The following is a 16,869-nucleotide window of genomic DNA, read 5'->3' as shown; positions in this document are numbered from 1 at the left end:
GATATATGTCAAGTCTACTAGGAAGTTTGCATTTTACTATTTGGAATGAAACAAATGTCAGAATCGGAGAGTTTCACATGGGGACATAATGCACTAGTTGGAGCTCTCAGTAACTATCTATGGATACATTTGATTATGGACACATTAAAACACAGGTCTGTGTGTGTGTATGATGTCAACACGTTCACATCTGTGCCATTCATTTTGTCATAGACTCTTCCCAAAATCCTGGATAAAGTGGCCCCTGCATTTGTCATGAATAGCTGCAGCTTCCTGGTGGAGAAGTCCCGGGCGTCAACAGCCCGGGTGGTGGTGTGGAAGGAAATGGGGGTGCTGAGGAGCTACACCATGGAAAGCACCTACTGCAGCTGCAGCCACGGACTCTACAGAGTGAGTAAACCTTTCAAAAACCCTGTTCCACCCTCCTGGTGCACATCTCGTGAGCTTGGATGGTGCAGATGGCCATTGTCTGCTCTCTCCAGACTTGTGTAGCCAGAGTTTCTTTTCAGGGGCACCTCATTCTTTTACCTTCCATGCCAGGAAAGCACAGTCCCTCTCTGAGGTTTCATTCAGCATTGAAATAAAAGGAAAGTCCAGTCTGCAGCCAAAAGCACTGAGCTGGAGAAAGGAATGTTTTGGGGATGATATAGGGCACTTATCCTTACAAGGGCTTTCACAGTCTTGTAATAAAAATTCTGGCCGGTCATATGGACATTTTTGAGCCTAATTCTAAGGTAATTAACTGGAATACTCGTTGGTACAGGCTCACTGCCTAAGCATTCACCTGGCTAAATTTAAGAGCCTGCATTGAAAATCCTGCATTTAGAGTTGCCTGCTCCTGACAGGCAGAGGTAGCCAATCTAAGGCTACTTTTGACAGATGTCAATAAATTCAAGCTATGCCTGAGACTGTGATCTAGACGGACCCAAATTCCACATCAAATGAGGTTGGTACAAAGGGCTGTACTTGTACCAAATGCATCAGGCGTCAGTCTGGGAGATCTTCTGGCAATTTTTAAGCATATGGGATAAAGTCTGGTAATTGTATTTGAGTGATCATAATTCTTCATTCATTCAAATGATGAATTTTTTTGCTTTTTCTTATTCCAAACCTGTTGCTTTCATTTGAAAGGCTTCTACATTCCACCTCATTTCTTCCACTAGGGAGCAATCCTTATCTGTACAACATTAATAAGCAGTTAAGGATCCTGAAAGACCCTTAAGGAAAGAGCCATTATTACAAATAACAATTAATTAATAAGACATTCAAATTATTATCTTTGTAAGCTCTATACTAATCCTTTTACCTCTCTGTAGCATGTAGCAGGAAGTATTCAGCTGCTGTTTTAACCATGCTTTCCTATACACACATCAATTCCAGGACAGGAAAGGCAGAATTAAAAAACAGCAGACAGTTAAAATCAAGAGAGTGTAATGCCCAGGGCAATTATATCTAACACTCCCTACTCCTGAGAAGTGCTAATGGCTTTTTAATAGGCACCACAGGTCAAGACAGTGGGTTTGAATCTCTTTAGACAGTGGGGGAAAATCTACTTTGACTGAAATCAATGACAAAACTCCAAATGATCTCTGTGGAGGAGGATTTCACTGATTGCTTAGATAACTACAGTAAGATCTAAAACCAGTGACACATCAGATTGTATCAATATCTAATGACTCCTTCTCCATCTGCATCTGTGGGGTCTTTAAACAAACTTACTTCATTTGTGTCATTAGATGCTTAAAATAGTAGGAAGAGAAATATCTTGAAATGCATGAAATTGTTTACTGTGTTCTTTCTTGTCCTCTTTATTGTCACTGATCAGGGCCACAGGCAGCCACTAAGGACAGGAAACAATTGACAAATGAGAGCTCATGACTGGTGAGGGAATCCAGTGTTCCCATGGCTCTCAAGGAAGTCTGAAAGCTGTAAAGCAGTTCTGAAATTTCCATTCTGAATGCCCTGAAAAGCTGAATCTTAGTTGGATCAATGGGTTATGTTTATGAGGTCACATATCCTTGTTTGGTTTTTTTTTGAGGGGTTTTTTTTTTAGGGTTATGATTTATCTCAAAGATGGGGGAGTACATGAATATTCACATTAGGAAGAATTTCTTCACCATTTCTCTATCATAAGGATAATAAAAACACTTTTTGCAGCTTCTGTGTTTCCAGATTTAAAGTATTCCCACTGTTTTTTTCCCAGTGCACTAAGTACCCAACTTGTTAGTATAGGAATATAATTTCTTATGTTGATTATACTGGACCTGCATATAAATACATAAAGTATCTCTTCCAGAAAATGGGTACTTATAAGCTATTTCCTCTTCTTTTTAGTGGTCTTTAGAGTTGGTCCTATTTACTTGCTCTTACAAGTGGATTAGTAAGAGTGTGGAATAGACAGACTGAACTAAGATTTTGCTGCATAAAAATACTATTTAATTCCCAGCTTCCATCTATCATGCCAAAGCTACTTCAACAGTATCTTGGAGCCCTGAAATCATTCTTGTAAACTTGAAATTAATCACATAAGAGGTCTTGATTTTCCTAGTGGCTTCCACCTGAGCTCTTCACTCTTGGACCCTGAAGTTGGATGTGTGTCTAAGCAATAGAATGACTCTACAGCTCAGGCCGGAGATGTCAACATCCTATACTTAGAGCTTTCTGATATTTGGTTTAGAAGATTTGTTTAACTGTGGATCATTGAGTCAGTTTTTTAATTGCATATGACTGATCTCTCTGTAGGAATATATGCAGAATTTCCCCTGGACAAGAACACCCTTATGTTTTTGTTACTTTTACACCTTGAAGTACAATACAAACGGAAGCTAGGATTTAAAATCTCTCATTAAATGCAGTAGAGGCTCCCAAGTCCAGCATCATTCAGTGAACCAGTGGTCAGGCTTCTATTGGAGAGCAGCAGACCTGGTCTTTAGCTTTTTTCCAGCTTTCAAGTGATGAAAAGAATTCATTGAAGCAGCTTCTTTGCTGGCTGTGAGCACAGGTACAGCGCTTGGAGCTGCACAGAGGTATCTGGTGGCGGTTGTGCAAAGGATTTAGGAAGAACAAGGAAGCTGTATAGAGGCAACAAGAGGTTAAAATATTAATTGCACAAAGCTGTTAAGTGTACCCCATCTCACCACAGGTGGAGTGAGGGCTGAGGTAAACCAGAATTTAGTTTTCCTGATAGAAAAATCTCTGAAAGCTTTCCCCTCAAATGTGTGTCCCCTCTCTTGCACTGAAATTTTAAAATAGTTCAGTGACAGAAAGATAAAGCAGGAATTTGGTACTATTGATATGTAAATGAGAAAAAATAGTGACCCCAGCTTCTTTTAAAAATAATTTGATTTCAAATGGAGAGGAGGGTGAAAATGAAAGGAGAAAAGAGATGGTTTGTCTGATGAATCTTCCTGTCTGTGATCAATGGAAATGCAATAAGCCAACTACGCTTAAGGAAGCGAAACATAAAACTAAAGAAACTATTGATGTAATCTAAGATTTTGTTCAACCTAGGAACAAGAAAGAGGGTGGTAAGATATCCAAACTCTTTTATCAGCTTGTCTGGATTGCCCAAATCAGTATTAGAGGAGCCCTATCTCCATTTGAAAGTTGCTAAAAACAAAGCAACGAAATTCCACAGGGAGTTTTGCCTCCTGCTTCTGCCAGTTTACAATTCTGTGGTCAAACCAGAAAATATTATTAGTAAAACAATAAACCCCTTATCATTTCTTTGCTCAAGTGATGACTGTCTGCATTGGTCCCTCATTGGAGTTTTTACCCCTCCAGCTTAACTTGATTTCAATTGCTGCCTCCCTTTTGTGGGATACAGAGCCCCCTTCTCATCTTTGGTTTTGAAAAGACTGAATGCAAGGCTGTGCTGTGAGGAGTTCTGAGCACAGGTACAGCCAGGACCCTGGGACAGTTGCTGTTCTGTCATGTCACACTCTTTCACCATTTTTCTTGATTCCTTGTTATCTCACCTGCTAATTAAGACCCTTCTATAGCATATTCCACTGTGCTGGTCCATTCATTACTGCATCCATCATCCTCCAAGTTAATACCTTTAGTGCCAGTGTCTGCACCTGAGTTCCAAACCATATGTCTTGGTAATACATCTAATCTAAAAATATCGAGCTCCACGCTCTGTGTGTACGTTATGTTGGAAAAGCAGTTTCCTTGGCATGGTGTGCCTGATGGAGGAGACGGAGTAGTAATGGAAATAGATTTTAGTTCTTTGCTTCAAACGGATTATAAACAACAAGGAGTAACAAAAATGAGTTTTAAAATTATTGCAGGTGTTTTGACAGTATCCTGTGAAGGAGATTTTACTGCTGGTATGGATCCCTCTTTGAAGAAAGATTTTGGGAGGGCTGTGACATAAGAGGTTTTTTTCCTGTCCATTTTAACTCTTCTAAATCAGAGGAATTGAATACTTCAAATTTTTTCATTGGATGTGGTTAGAGGAAAAAGACATCCCTTTGCAGAGACACTGGAATTGGAGACCCCAGCACCGAGCAGCGTGGTCTTACAGTTCATAAGGCACTCTCAATATTAATTCAAAAAATCTTTGCTGAACAGAAGTGGTGAGAGTTAGTCTAATTAGAAGATCTAATATTACCCATCCCCTTTAGCCTGACCTGCATGGGCTGACATATTTAAGAAGAGTGATGAATCAGTGATTTACCAACTAAAGCAATCTGCCAAGAAGAAAGCCTTCCCTCTTTCTCATCCTTCAGAAGAGGCCTTCTCTGGTTTGATCTCTTTCTGTCCAGATGAGCCAAATTGTTCCCTGTGTATGATTGACCATTGAATTGCAGCAATACATTTTCATAATTATCAGTACACAATTAAATATTTTCTTTATCTTCCTTACTTTTGAAGATTACTTACCAAATTTTTTGAGGAATTTTTTATGTATGTTTTATTCATAAGCAGTCTATTACAGTTAATAGTCAGAAATTGAGTTGTTTTGATGGCATTTACGGGTCACATGATGCTGCTTCTGTTCTCCAGTAAGATGTATATTGTTCTTGTAATTGGAAGTCTGGTGCAGAAACTTGCAAATAATTTTAATTTGGCCTCTTGCCACTATTCGGCTACCAACAAAAATGATTTCAGCAATATTCTTGCCATAGAGCATGTTTGATAAGTAGTTGTAGACAGAAAAGGTAAAGAAATAGGATATACTCTATGCTTTTTGGTGTACATTTCTGGAAAATGATTACATCATCTTTGCAAATCTGACAGACTTTTTGCCATTTCTGATTTCTTTTGTGCCCCAGAGCTTATACTTTTCCTGAGTATGAGTAAGTCTCAAAAGCATTCAAAAGCTTCTTTTTTTTAAAAAAAATAACCTCTAAAGTGTGTGGTTTTTAGCTGACCCTCAGTGCTCTAGAGATCTCATTCTAAAGCAGATGCTGAGAATAAGAAAGAATGATTTTTCTTTCTGATAAGTCTCCTTCCACTTCTGGTCCAAAGTGGCTTAAATTGGAAGCAGCTGTAATAGCAAGAAAAGTATAGAAAAAAATGGTTATCTAATATTAATCTAAGGACTGATGGTTCAAATTAAGGGTGTTGTTTTTTTCCCTTTCCTTAAGTTGTTACCCATGGCAAAAGTTTGCATCATATTTGCTTTATTTCCCTCCCTCTGTTATTTCCACCCACCCCTTGCGCTAATTGATTGGTGATTCATTTTGTAAAAGATTCTAATTGTACCTTTTAGGATTGTGGGCCTCACTTCACAGAGCTTTGTGGGGACTAATGGCATTTAGGAAGTGGGGGAAGGAGAGAGAAGGGGTTTCTGAGCAAACAAATCAGGAGATGGTGGGTGTTTGTCTTTATTGTACGTATTTAAATCTTCGAGGTTCTTACACGAAGTTCTTATATGAAACTCTCATATTAACTGCAGGAGTATTTCCTCTTGTTAACTGTTTTTTATTGGTTTGTTTGTTTTATTACTTGACAGGATGCTAACTAAGAAATCACATGCTTATCTGTGCTCAGATCTGTCTGAAGGTGTGTTGATTTTGGCTCTCTGTTTGGAAAAGCAAATTACAGAACATTTGAGGGGATTCTTTCAGCCTTATATCTACACAAAAAACGGAGTTTGTCTTTAGGACCACCCCAGCAGACTTCATCCTTCTTGATGGGGAATAAGACAGTTGTATTAAGGCAGGTGTGACCAAAAGCAAATGGGATGTAAATACCATCTCTGTTCCCAAAAGCTATGGGTGTTTTCGCTATCTGCTAAGTTTTGTTGAAGGTGCTCAATGTTGCCATATGGAAGGGCTATTTATATGCATTTAAATTAGTCTGTAAAGTTTGCAGGAAGGTGATGCTGGTCTCCATACTCTGTTTTCTCATTTGCTGATCCATTCCAGAGTCAGTCTAACCTTGCTGTTTTGGAAAAGTTCAGTCATTGGGGTAGGGTTATTTTTCTTATCACATCTGAGGAAGGCTTTTTTTTTTTTTCTCTCTCTCTCTTTTTTTTTTTTTTTTTTTTTTTTTTTTTTTTTTTTTTTTTTGGCAGGGGAATTGGTTTGGGGATTTCTAACCCTATATAAAGTTAAAACCTATTTTCTGTCATTAGTGTGACTGCATTAGAGTTTTTGCTGGGAACACTCAGCTCTTCCTTCCACTTTTGCCAAATGTTGGTGTTTTGTGAATGACTCTGGAAAAGCTGTGGGCCCTCAGGCCAGCAGGCAGAGTTTGCTGCTGTACACACAAACAAATGTTTTCCCACCATGTCTGAATGATTCATTAACTCTTTCAAGAAGTCAGAACAGGGGTGGCTGCCTGTACTGGTCCATCTGGTGAGGTGTCCCATGGATGCTGCCTTGAAAGATGTTTTGGAAAAGTCCTTCCCAGCACCTGCTGCAGTGGGTTTCAGCTGTTGCTCAGGCCATCTGCTTTGCTGTTCCTGGGCTGCAAAATCTGAGTGTTGGGTGGTGGAGGAGTGTTCCATTGTGTTTGAACTCACACTTACTCAAAACGGGAGAAAGACGCAGGAGAAGAACAGCGCAGAGCTTTCTTTAGCCTCCCTGTCCCCAAAGCACCCAGGAAGCACTAAAAGCCAATGCAAGAATTAGCAGGGCACCAGGGAACAGTATTTATTCCTTCTCGTTATTGATGAGTACCAAAGGAATGTTATACTGGAATTAATGTTTTTTTGTGTGTATGACACAAGATGGTCACTGGTGCTAACTGGATCATGAATGAAGATACTGAATTAATTTTTCACATCTTGATTCTTTCTCCTGAGATGTTGAGCCAGCTGTATCCCTGACTTGCTATGACCTTGAGAAGACATCCCATGCCATATGATTAAATTACAGCACAATAAAATATGACGACAGAGAGGTGAGATCATAATAGATTTGACTCTGCAAAGCTGGGGGGTATCCAGTCCTGTTGAGATTCAAAGGACATGGCTGACACATAGAATAGAAAAGCAGAGCTGTCATGTACCTCTGTTTTGGTCCACCCTTTTCCACTGTCATACAGTTGTATTAACTCTGCTGTTTACCCCTTCTGCTTGGGACTCACCCTTGGAGAGCTTGTTCGAAGAAACCCTGAAAATCTCTTCACTTTCTTATGATGTTAATGATGGTTGTTGGCTGGTTGTTGGCTTTTTGTTAAACATAGGGACATAGCAAACTCCTTGGGCTGGGGAGTGGAAAACAGGCATCATCTTGAATAATGCTTGTCTTAAATGATGATCTTCCTTTAAATTTCTATTTTTCCCCAGTGTGTTGTAAACAATGGATGTTTCTAGTTTGTTTATGGGATTTTTTCCCCCCTCATCTGCTTTTGCACTTCCCCAGATACTTGGTTGCAGGCCAGTCTTCCCCTATTCCAAAGCTGTACTCCAGAAAGGAGGTGATAGGTACTGACAGAGGCTATCAAACTGTTTCTCTACAAAGTGGATGAGCAACAAGACTGCATAGAATCAGAAATGCAAGTGTCCTGTCATATCCATCTTCCAGAATTTGAGAGAGCAGGACTACATGGAAGAATCTCAGGTTTTTTGACGTTATCAATCCGGGCAGCCCAGGTGCTTGAAGCAAAAAAGCTGTTTGCTATTGCTCTTGGGGTTGCATGGAGAAGAAATTGCATTTTGTGAGGGAACAAGACATGAATCAATGGCTCACCTCCATATTTTCAGCCTGCTGACAAGTGACTGCTACTGTGTCCACATTTAAAAATGAACAAAACCAGTCTGCTTGTGTGGAAACAGAAAAACAACAGGTGCTGTCACCTTGTGATTGAGGGGGTAGGTTTGTCTATGTGCTGCAAGGAGGAACAAGCTCTCCCAGTATTAAAATCAGTGCTGTCATGCTCTGAAGTCAAACAGTCTTTTGTAGTGCTAGACGGCTGAAAATGCCTAGCAATTTATGGCCAGGCTAATCTCTGAATTGTATTTATTCAGTTTATGGGCATAGCTGGGGACCTGGTTTGACTTCAGATGTTAGAGCCTTAACTACATTCACAGTACAAATTATTACAGCAAACAGAAAAAGTATAAAAGTAAAGCAAACTCGATGTTTAAAGATTATTTTTCATTTTCTATTTTAAATATAATGGCAAATAAGAAAACTGCAGTCACACACACAAAATTTTTCTGGATGAAATGTTACTGTTTTATTTGAAGTCCACTAAAAAATCCTGAATGGCATGACCTTGGATGTCCATGGGATCTCAGTCTTCTAAAGAAAAAACTCTTGGGAAGGATAAGGAATAGAAAAGCAACATTCCTAATGAAAACTAACTGCAGCCTTTCAATGGTGCCCCTTTAAATGCCCAAATATCATTGCACATCATCCTTTCAAGTTTTCTGGGGAATTACAGCAGCTAGCTTTTTGATTTCTGATGTCTCTCTTGCTTGTTAATCTGGCCCCGTGTGGATTTATTGTACAAATCTATTTGGCAGCTGAAAATTGCTCTTTGATGAAGCTCCTAGTCTAATCATGAACTCCTCAGGCATGGAAAATAAGAATGGGTAGGTGGAAAAGCACAGGCAAAAAGAGCCATGTTTGCCTTTGACTATGCATGGATTTTTAGAAGCATCTAAAGTTCAAACTTTTTGATTACAGGATTTTCTGTAAAGATGAATTTCTTTCCTCTTAGGATCATAACATTTGCCATGCTGGATCAGATCATTGGTCCATATAATCAGGTAGCCTGCCTCGTGCAGACACTAGTTCCTCACGGCTCTGGAGAAAACAAAACCTGCCTGTAAGGCAACTGATTCAATTACACTAAGACACGGAAAGGAAATAATCCTACCAGCCTGACCTACCTCTCCTCTGCTTCATACACTACAACATGAGCCCTGATTAAAATTTTCAAAACTTGGAATAATGAGCTACACTCTCTGTGAATAATTATGTAGCTTTTTCATTCTCTTTTGTAATCTTTTTTCAGACAGGGCTTCCTGCAGCAGTGAATTCTACTGGTTGATGCCCATAATTTGTATATGCTATCTGTTATAAAGCATAAACTATACTATGAAATCTAATCTTCCTTTTCCTGGTTTCTGCATCCTTGGCAAACGTGCTTCCCACAGCTGCAGTAGTTCCCAGTCTGACGGCTCTGTATCCACGCTCACAGCCATCCTCATGCCTCTGTTATCCAGGTCCCCTGGTCTGGTCTCCCCTAAAATCACACTAGATGGTCTGTTCATTCTCTTCAGTCTCAAAATCTGCAGATACATCCTGCTTCCACCCAGCTCTCCTCTGTTTGGTTCATTTCCTTGTTTTGTTTCCAATCCAGACTTTTTTTTTTCTTCAGGTGTCCTGAACTCTTTAAATAATTGTTACCTTTTCTTTATTTTTCTTTCTACCACAAAAATGGTTTCCAATTGCCCAATATAGCAGATCTGATTATTATTTCTCTGCATTGGCAGTACTAAGTTCCTTCCTTACTGACAGAGTGCTGTCATTTTTTTGCTTAAATCAGAACATGCACCCTTGCCTGGTATTTTAAACATCATAAATAATACCTGTGTGTCTGCAAACTCTGCCATGTGGTGGGCTTGTCCTCAAGTACAGTCAGGTCTTCCAGCTAGAGAAGGTGGGTATTGCACGAGTCCACATCTGGAAATTCTGCTCCTGCTGCAGCTCCTTGGGTATGATAAGAGTGTCCTGTGTAGCACAACTCCACAGCCACTCTGCCTTTCTGTAATTCTGACTCAAGTCTGGACTGAAGACTTGAAAAATATTCCAGAGTCATAGCAAAAGCAAAGGGGGCTCCGTTCTCCTGCCCTCCTCTGCCATGTCCAGGTGCAGCCTGTTCAGTAGCAGGGAAAGCTGCAGTTTCTGGGAAAGGGATTAAGCACTGAAAACAGAATCTTAATAACAAATTCATGAAGGTTTGATGCTTAGAGACTGCTAGTTCTTCTAGTTTGACCTCTTCTATGTCATAAGCCTTTGGGCTTCACCCAGGCAGCTTTGTACAAAGCTTGTTAACTTGTGTTTGTGTAAACAGAAAAATATCCAGGCTGGATTTGAGAATATCACAGGACTGGAAATCTATCTGGTCCCTTGGCATTTTCTAGGTGTTAGTAACTGTTAAATATTATTGCCTTATTCTCATTTGAATTTATCTGCCTCATGTCTTAGCTGCATTTCTGTTTCCTCTGCTAGTTTAGACAGACCTTTAGTAACTTACTGGTTTGTTCTCTTGAAGGTACTTACACAATGCAACCTAAGTGACCTTTCAGTCTTTTTGATAATTAATTAAACATGCTTAATTCTTTAATAGTTTGTCTATATCAGAACATGCAGGAAAGTGCCTCTGAATTAGCTAAAGGTGCAAGTGGAAATTCTTGTGCTAAACCACATTAAGCTACATGTCAACACTCTGAAGCAGAATTAAGGTGCCCTTAATTAAATTTGGCTTAACTCATTTCTAAAGTAAATTAAACCAAACTAAATTGTAAACACTTTAGTTTTGAATACCAGAGCAGAAATATGTGCTTCTGTGTGCGATAAACTTGTAAAGTGAGGGTATGCTTATGCCAGATGAACTCAGGCAGAAGTTGATAAACCTAGTTTGGGATGGAATTTGGAGTTTTATGGCTTATCTTTAGGTAAGACCCTGCATTGCATACTGCATATGGATGATGAAATAAAACCCCAAAAACTGCTGTGATCTGCCTTGGATGTGTTATATTCTAATTTTTGTCTAAGGAATACATGTGCTGCCAGATGGTGGGAGATCTACAAGTGAAGATATGTGGTCTAGAAAGAGACATTTTGGCACAGCAAGTGACACGCAGAGATGCAGATATTGGGGACAACTCAGAAATTATTTGCATACTTGTCATAAGCAGGGAAGGCTCAGACTTGAGGAGGTTGAAGATATTAGAAATAATAATAAAAAATGTTGGTTCCTTATAGCCAAGAGAAGAGAAAGAATCTAGAGGCATTCAATGCTGATGATGTGTGATACTCTACTGAGAATTAGAAGGATATCTCTGAATGTCTTTTGCTGCAAAACAAACCACCACTGGGATATTTTCAACCAAGTAGTAGTCATAGATGAGCCTCACTTAGCCAAAGTGGACAGAGGAGTAAACACAAGTACAACGTGACAGTGCATTGTCTGTCTAGACCAGAAGTATGAGATGCAAAGGCATGGTTGGATGGTGCATTTTGGGAACAGACAGCAGTGAAATATGTGGAGTGGTGTATGGTAGGATTCTTCAGGGCTTTTGATGAAAAGGAAAGACAAAAATCTTGGTGATTTTACCAGAGTTTTTTAAAGGTGTAAATCAGAGGAGGAATGAAAGATAACTGTTGGTTGCAGAAATTGCTATGAAGCAGAAGACTTTTTTGGGGAAGTGAGCCATGTTCCAGTACTCAGGGACATCAGGTGGATGAGGGTCCCTTGCCCTTTGGAGGAAGAGAACTAATCTTTCATGAAGTGGTAGGGGGGGCAAGCCCCGTGAAAATAAATGCAGTTCAAACTCAAACACCTTGTCATAAATAAACTGAACCAGTGCAGGGAAAACTGCAGGCGCAATAATTTCCCAAATGTCTCGATACTACTGCTAAAGAGCAATGAGCAAGACTAATTAACAGATCACCTCTGTTGATAAGGTGTAATTTAACTGGCTGTACTGGAACCTGCTAGGAAAGTGTTGGAATTGTACTTTTTGAATTTAAACATCTCTAGCTACTGGTCTGTTGCCTGCTTGGGGAGGACAGAAAGGGCAGTAGCATGTCTGGCTGGGATGAGGGGAATGGCAGCATGCTACACCTTCATTTACTGATAATTCAGGTCTACATACTGCAGGTAGGATGGCAAAGTCTAGGAAATGATCCTGCCTGGCACACTGAATTAAGCTAGAAAATGGGATAAACTGCCTCAGAAGCACTTGTATTCCATACAGAAAAAGTAAATGTGTAGCCATGGATTTCGGTTTGGGTGAGATCTACTTGAGATTTCATGTGACAGCAGTAAATACTATTAAAGATTCCAAACATTAGAGATGACTAATTTGTAACACAAAAGATGTAGTATCCACTGTAGGTCTATTTTGGACTACTTTGTAATAGGAAATGATGAATTAATCTTTGTTGTGGGAGTTTGTGGTTACCTAGACACCAGTGATCATGACCCAATTACATTTAATGTGGGCAGGGGACAGTGTTCCTATTAACATGTTTTCTTGTATTTTTTTTTTCCTTAATAAGGGTGATTTTTCAGAGCTGAAGAAATGTTAGAGGTAAAGCAGACCACAAGAGGGAAGAAAAAAAAAAAAAAAGAAGTATTATGAATAGAAATTGAGTCCTTTTCTAAAAAGGATTTTGCTATGTATCCAAAAAGGCACAATTCTCTAATTAAGAATTGAGGATATGTTCAGTTGAAAACGATGCTGCTTTAGTAGCAAGAAGAAAGTAATAATTAGTGTGGAGGACAGTGACTCATAATACTGATGAAAAATCTACATGATTGATTATAGTGGGACAGATTTCTGTTATTTCAGTCCCAGTTTCTTTGTTAGCACTCTAGTATTTCTGAATGTAATGAGTAAACAACAGTAGAGGTCATTCCCCTAAATGTGGCTCATGAAAATAATCTTGTGAAGAATAATAGCATGGATTTACTGTCACTGAACAAAGAAAATGGGGAAAATAGACACCAGCCATTGTAACATTGGAAATGGATACAAGAAGATAAAAAGTAAAAATTCATGGCAGTCAGTCCTTAGAACAGTAAGAAAGTATTTGAGACCATCACCAGAAAATAACTTCTGGAATGCTACTATAGAAATTATTACGTGGATAAGATTTTGTTTACGAAAGTGGTGCCTTTAATTTGTTGGAGGTATTTCTTTTCCCACCCAAGTCTATGTTAGTCTTTTCAAAGATTATAGCCTGTTCTTGCCTGGGTGTTTTCAATAATGATGATACTAAATGTTGATTATCTTTGCCCTTATCATTTCTTCTTCTGGGATTTATTAGGTCACTGGACTAAGAGAAAAGGGAACGAACTCTTCCTTTTCAGGACCTTTTCTATCTGCCATGGATTGGCTCTTTAAGTCTTGTTCAGTTTGTTCTGACCCAGGAATGGGAAACTTTCTACTCTGTTGACTGTACACTTAGTCCTATTCCAACATTTTTTCTTTATAGATTGGCTTTAAAAGAGACCAAATCCTTACAAGGCTGATGCTGGGACTTACACCTCTGAAGATGCTTTACCTCATTTTCTATTGTTGTCACCATCTCCACAGTCAACGCTTCCTCAGCACCTTTTGCCACAGAAGATAAAAATATTGATATGTAGTTGTGGAAAGCAGGTGTTGTCTTTGAAATCTTCTGATATTTCAAGCCAATGTTCCCATTTTGCACTGGGGTGAAAACACAGACTTGTTTTAAAATGACTTGCAAAAATTGAAAACAGCTGATCACAGAGCAGGTCATTACCCTCTTTCAGCTGAGGAAAACTCAGATTCCAGTCTCTCTGCTTCAAAGCAAGGATGTAGATTGTTAGAAGGTCTTTTGTTGAACTTGTCCCTGCTTCTCATGTAATAGTTGTAATATTTTGTGTAAATAATGAGATGTTCCTTGAGCCAGAAAGAGATTAAATTGCGCAACTCAGCAACAACAGCGCTCACCTAAAATGGAATAGCCCCCATCCCTCACGGGGAGGAAGGGAGCTCAACTTGCAAGGATATCTTTCTTGTGGAGTCTGATCAAAAACATCACTCAAGAGCTGAGCAGCTTTCCCTGAGAAAGGTCACCTGTGCCCTGTCATACCCTCACAAACAAGTTTTGTCTTAGACAAAACATTTCTCACCAAATCTCTTCCTGCTTCCTACCTCCTCTTAGCTTTATGAATATAGCAGAAAGTTTCCTTTGGGGGTGCTGAAAGTAATGACTGAATTCCACAATGAATTTGAATCAGAGATTCATACAAAGCAGCAACGAAAAAGACGTTTTATAATGAGTTTGAGGAAGATACTGTAAATGAGTATGGGGAAAAAGTACAACTATGTACTACCAGGGCTAAAAAAACCCTAGAAATTTTGTCCAGTTTACAGCAGCTTAGTCCTGCTGGAGATCACTTATTTTATAAGGTATAATTTAGAACAGATATATAGATTTTCTTTTGCCACAGAATCCATAAGGGCAGTTTGCACTTGCTCATAGGTTTTTTTTTTTTTTTGAGTAGTCGTTTGTTTAAAAGATACTGCTCAGCAGATTGTGCAGAGACTTGTTCTGGTTTGGAGGGGAAGCTGGGAGTTGATAAAATGATGTTATCTTGCAAGATAATTGAAAGTGGAGTGAGCTTATTTGGTTTGAATTGCTATCTCTACATGAAAACAATGGAGTATGAATCTAGCCTTTCTGAAGGTGTTTACTTTAGCCCTCTTTTTTTTTTTTTTTTTTACATTACATTGTGCTTTCAATTCTGTTTTTACTGCCTTTCTCATATTTTTCTTTCTAGCCTTGAGGAGGAATAGGCTTGGATCTGTTATGTGAGTTAGGGAGAAGGGCTGCATAACCATGGCATGATGGCCCAGAGCATGTATGCCTCACTGGCTGGCAGTGATGGGGAAGAAGGGAAACAACCCTAGAACACAGCACAAACAAACAAGCCTGAGTTACTTGGTGACTTGTTCACAACCTTCAGCTCTCCTACACCCAGGTGAATTGGCACCTGAATAAACCCTGTCACCTGGGCTACCTGACAGAACCATTCCACCAAAGATGAAAGCTGTGAATGTGCAATAGGTAGCTGGACACCAATTTTGTAATGACCTTTTAAGAGCAGCCCTTCTGTCTCTTCCAGTGAGGGAGAATGAAATAAATGGGATCTGAAAGTGGAGCTCAGGCTGGCTTGGAAAGAGTGACAGAAAGGTCACTTTTCTGATCAAGCCAGTATGTTCAGTGATTGGAAGGGCTTCCAGGGGTCAGAGCATTGAAGCTTTTTCTGGGGCAGGAACAACCCTGCTAACTTCCACATACACAGAAATTACTTGAATTTCTTATCTGACTGATCAGCTCTATGTAGAGGTGTTGCATAGGCTGGGTACCTGCAACAAGCCACCAAGACTGCTTCTGTGGTTTCACACATTTAGTTCTCACCAAATCCTTTGATTTTTGTACCCTGAAGTACAATTTGTACTGAGGCCTGGTATTAAATGTCAGCTTTGAAAATAGGCCTTGTCAGGACTAATGCAAAATTCATTCTTGTGGTTAATTTAGCGAGATAGATCAGCAGACATTGTACATTTATTAAACAACCATAATTATATTTATATTAATGCCAGTCTCTGCCCAGGAGAGATTCAGGCCTGGCATAATAGAATTTGTTTCTAATGCAGAATAGAGATCTCTGAATATAGATACAATGATAAACTCAGGGTTCTGAGAATGAGGCCATGTTGTGGGCTGAGCTTGAGTAGCTCTGTGATGTTCAGAGTCTCGTTCTGCAGGTGAGGCTGTGGGCTGTGACAGAGGTACATGGTCAGAGCTCGTGTCATACTCTGGGAATACTGTCAGATTTTTGGTTATTCTGTGTGCTGCAAAGTTGGTTGAAATTCATTGGTGCAGGTGTTGACTGCTTTCGGGTGCACTGCACGTGCATGTTCATTCTCTTTATAAGGTCAGCAAAGCATCCTGACTCTCCTAAAGGCTGCCTGCTGTGCCTGAAGTGTGCTTAGTTTCACTCTACCTCCTCTCTAGGATATGGCATCAAGTCATTTTAGTAAGAGATTGATCATGTAGCACATTTTTATGTGGGTAAGTCATTGCTTAGGCTTTGAAAACAGATGAGCAGGATTCTTTCTGAATTTTCCTATGTACAGTTATGTTATTTCTGGAAAATGGCCTGTGGTTATTTCCCTGCTCTGTTCTGCATTGATGTCCTGGGAATAAAGCAGGAGCTTTCTGGGGCAGTGGCAGCTCTGCCCAGCTGGTGGCAGGTGGCAAGAACAACCTCGACTGGATTCAGCAGCATCTTCCTGCTTTTCATGCTGACACAGTGCCCACCCCACCTCTCCTCCTCTGCATACTGATGTCCTGCATCTTTAGTCTGCTTGTCTGTCACTGCAAACAGGGGAGAACAAACTTGACAGTGGTGGATTGAAGGATTAAATGGTTATTGATTCCCAGACCTCTTGCATTCCTAGAGGTGGGGGTCGGGAAGGATGTGTGCCTGGGGACAGAGCATGCAGGTTTGTAGGGGTGTGTTAGCATGGGTGGGTGGCAGGATGTATGTGATTATGATTTTCACATGGATTTGCATATTCTGGCTGTGTGCAAGTGAGAGATTGTACTTGGAAGAAGCTGTGCACAAGGTTGTGTGTACATGTGTGAGTGTACATTTATCTCTGCTTGTAGGCAGAATGTGAAATACTGG

The 16,869-nt window shown here is 39.8% G+C and overlaps 1 protein-coding gene across 1 annotated transcript in view; it reads left to right on the top strand.

Annotated features, from left to right (window-relative positions):
- Positions 1–16,869, top strand: part of AGBL1 (ATP/GTP binding protein like 1) — a 272,270-nt gene that overhangs the window by 146,875 nt on the left and 108,526 nt on the right. The window contains exon 21 of the mRNA XM_032123269.1: positions 214–390. Coding sequence (XP_031979160.1) covers positions 214–390 — 177 coding nt within the window. The remainder of the gene's footprint in view (positions 1–213; positions 391–16,869) is intronic.

This window comes from Corvus moneduloides, chromosome 13 (assembly GCF_009650955.1).
Source record: "Corvus moneduloides isolate bCorMon1 chromosome 13, bCorMon1.pri, whole genome shotgun sequence".
NCBI classification, from domain to species: Eukaryota; Metazoa; Chordata; class Aves; order Passeriformes; family Corvidae; genus Corvus; species Corvus moneduloides.
This window is presented reverse-complemented; position numbering and strand designations above follow the sequence as displayed.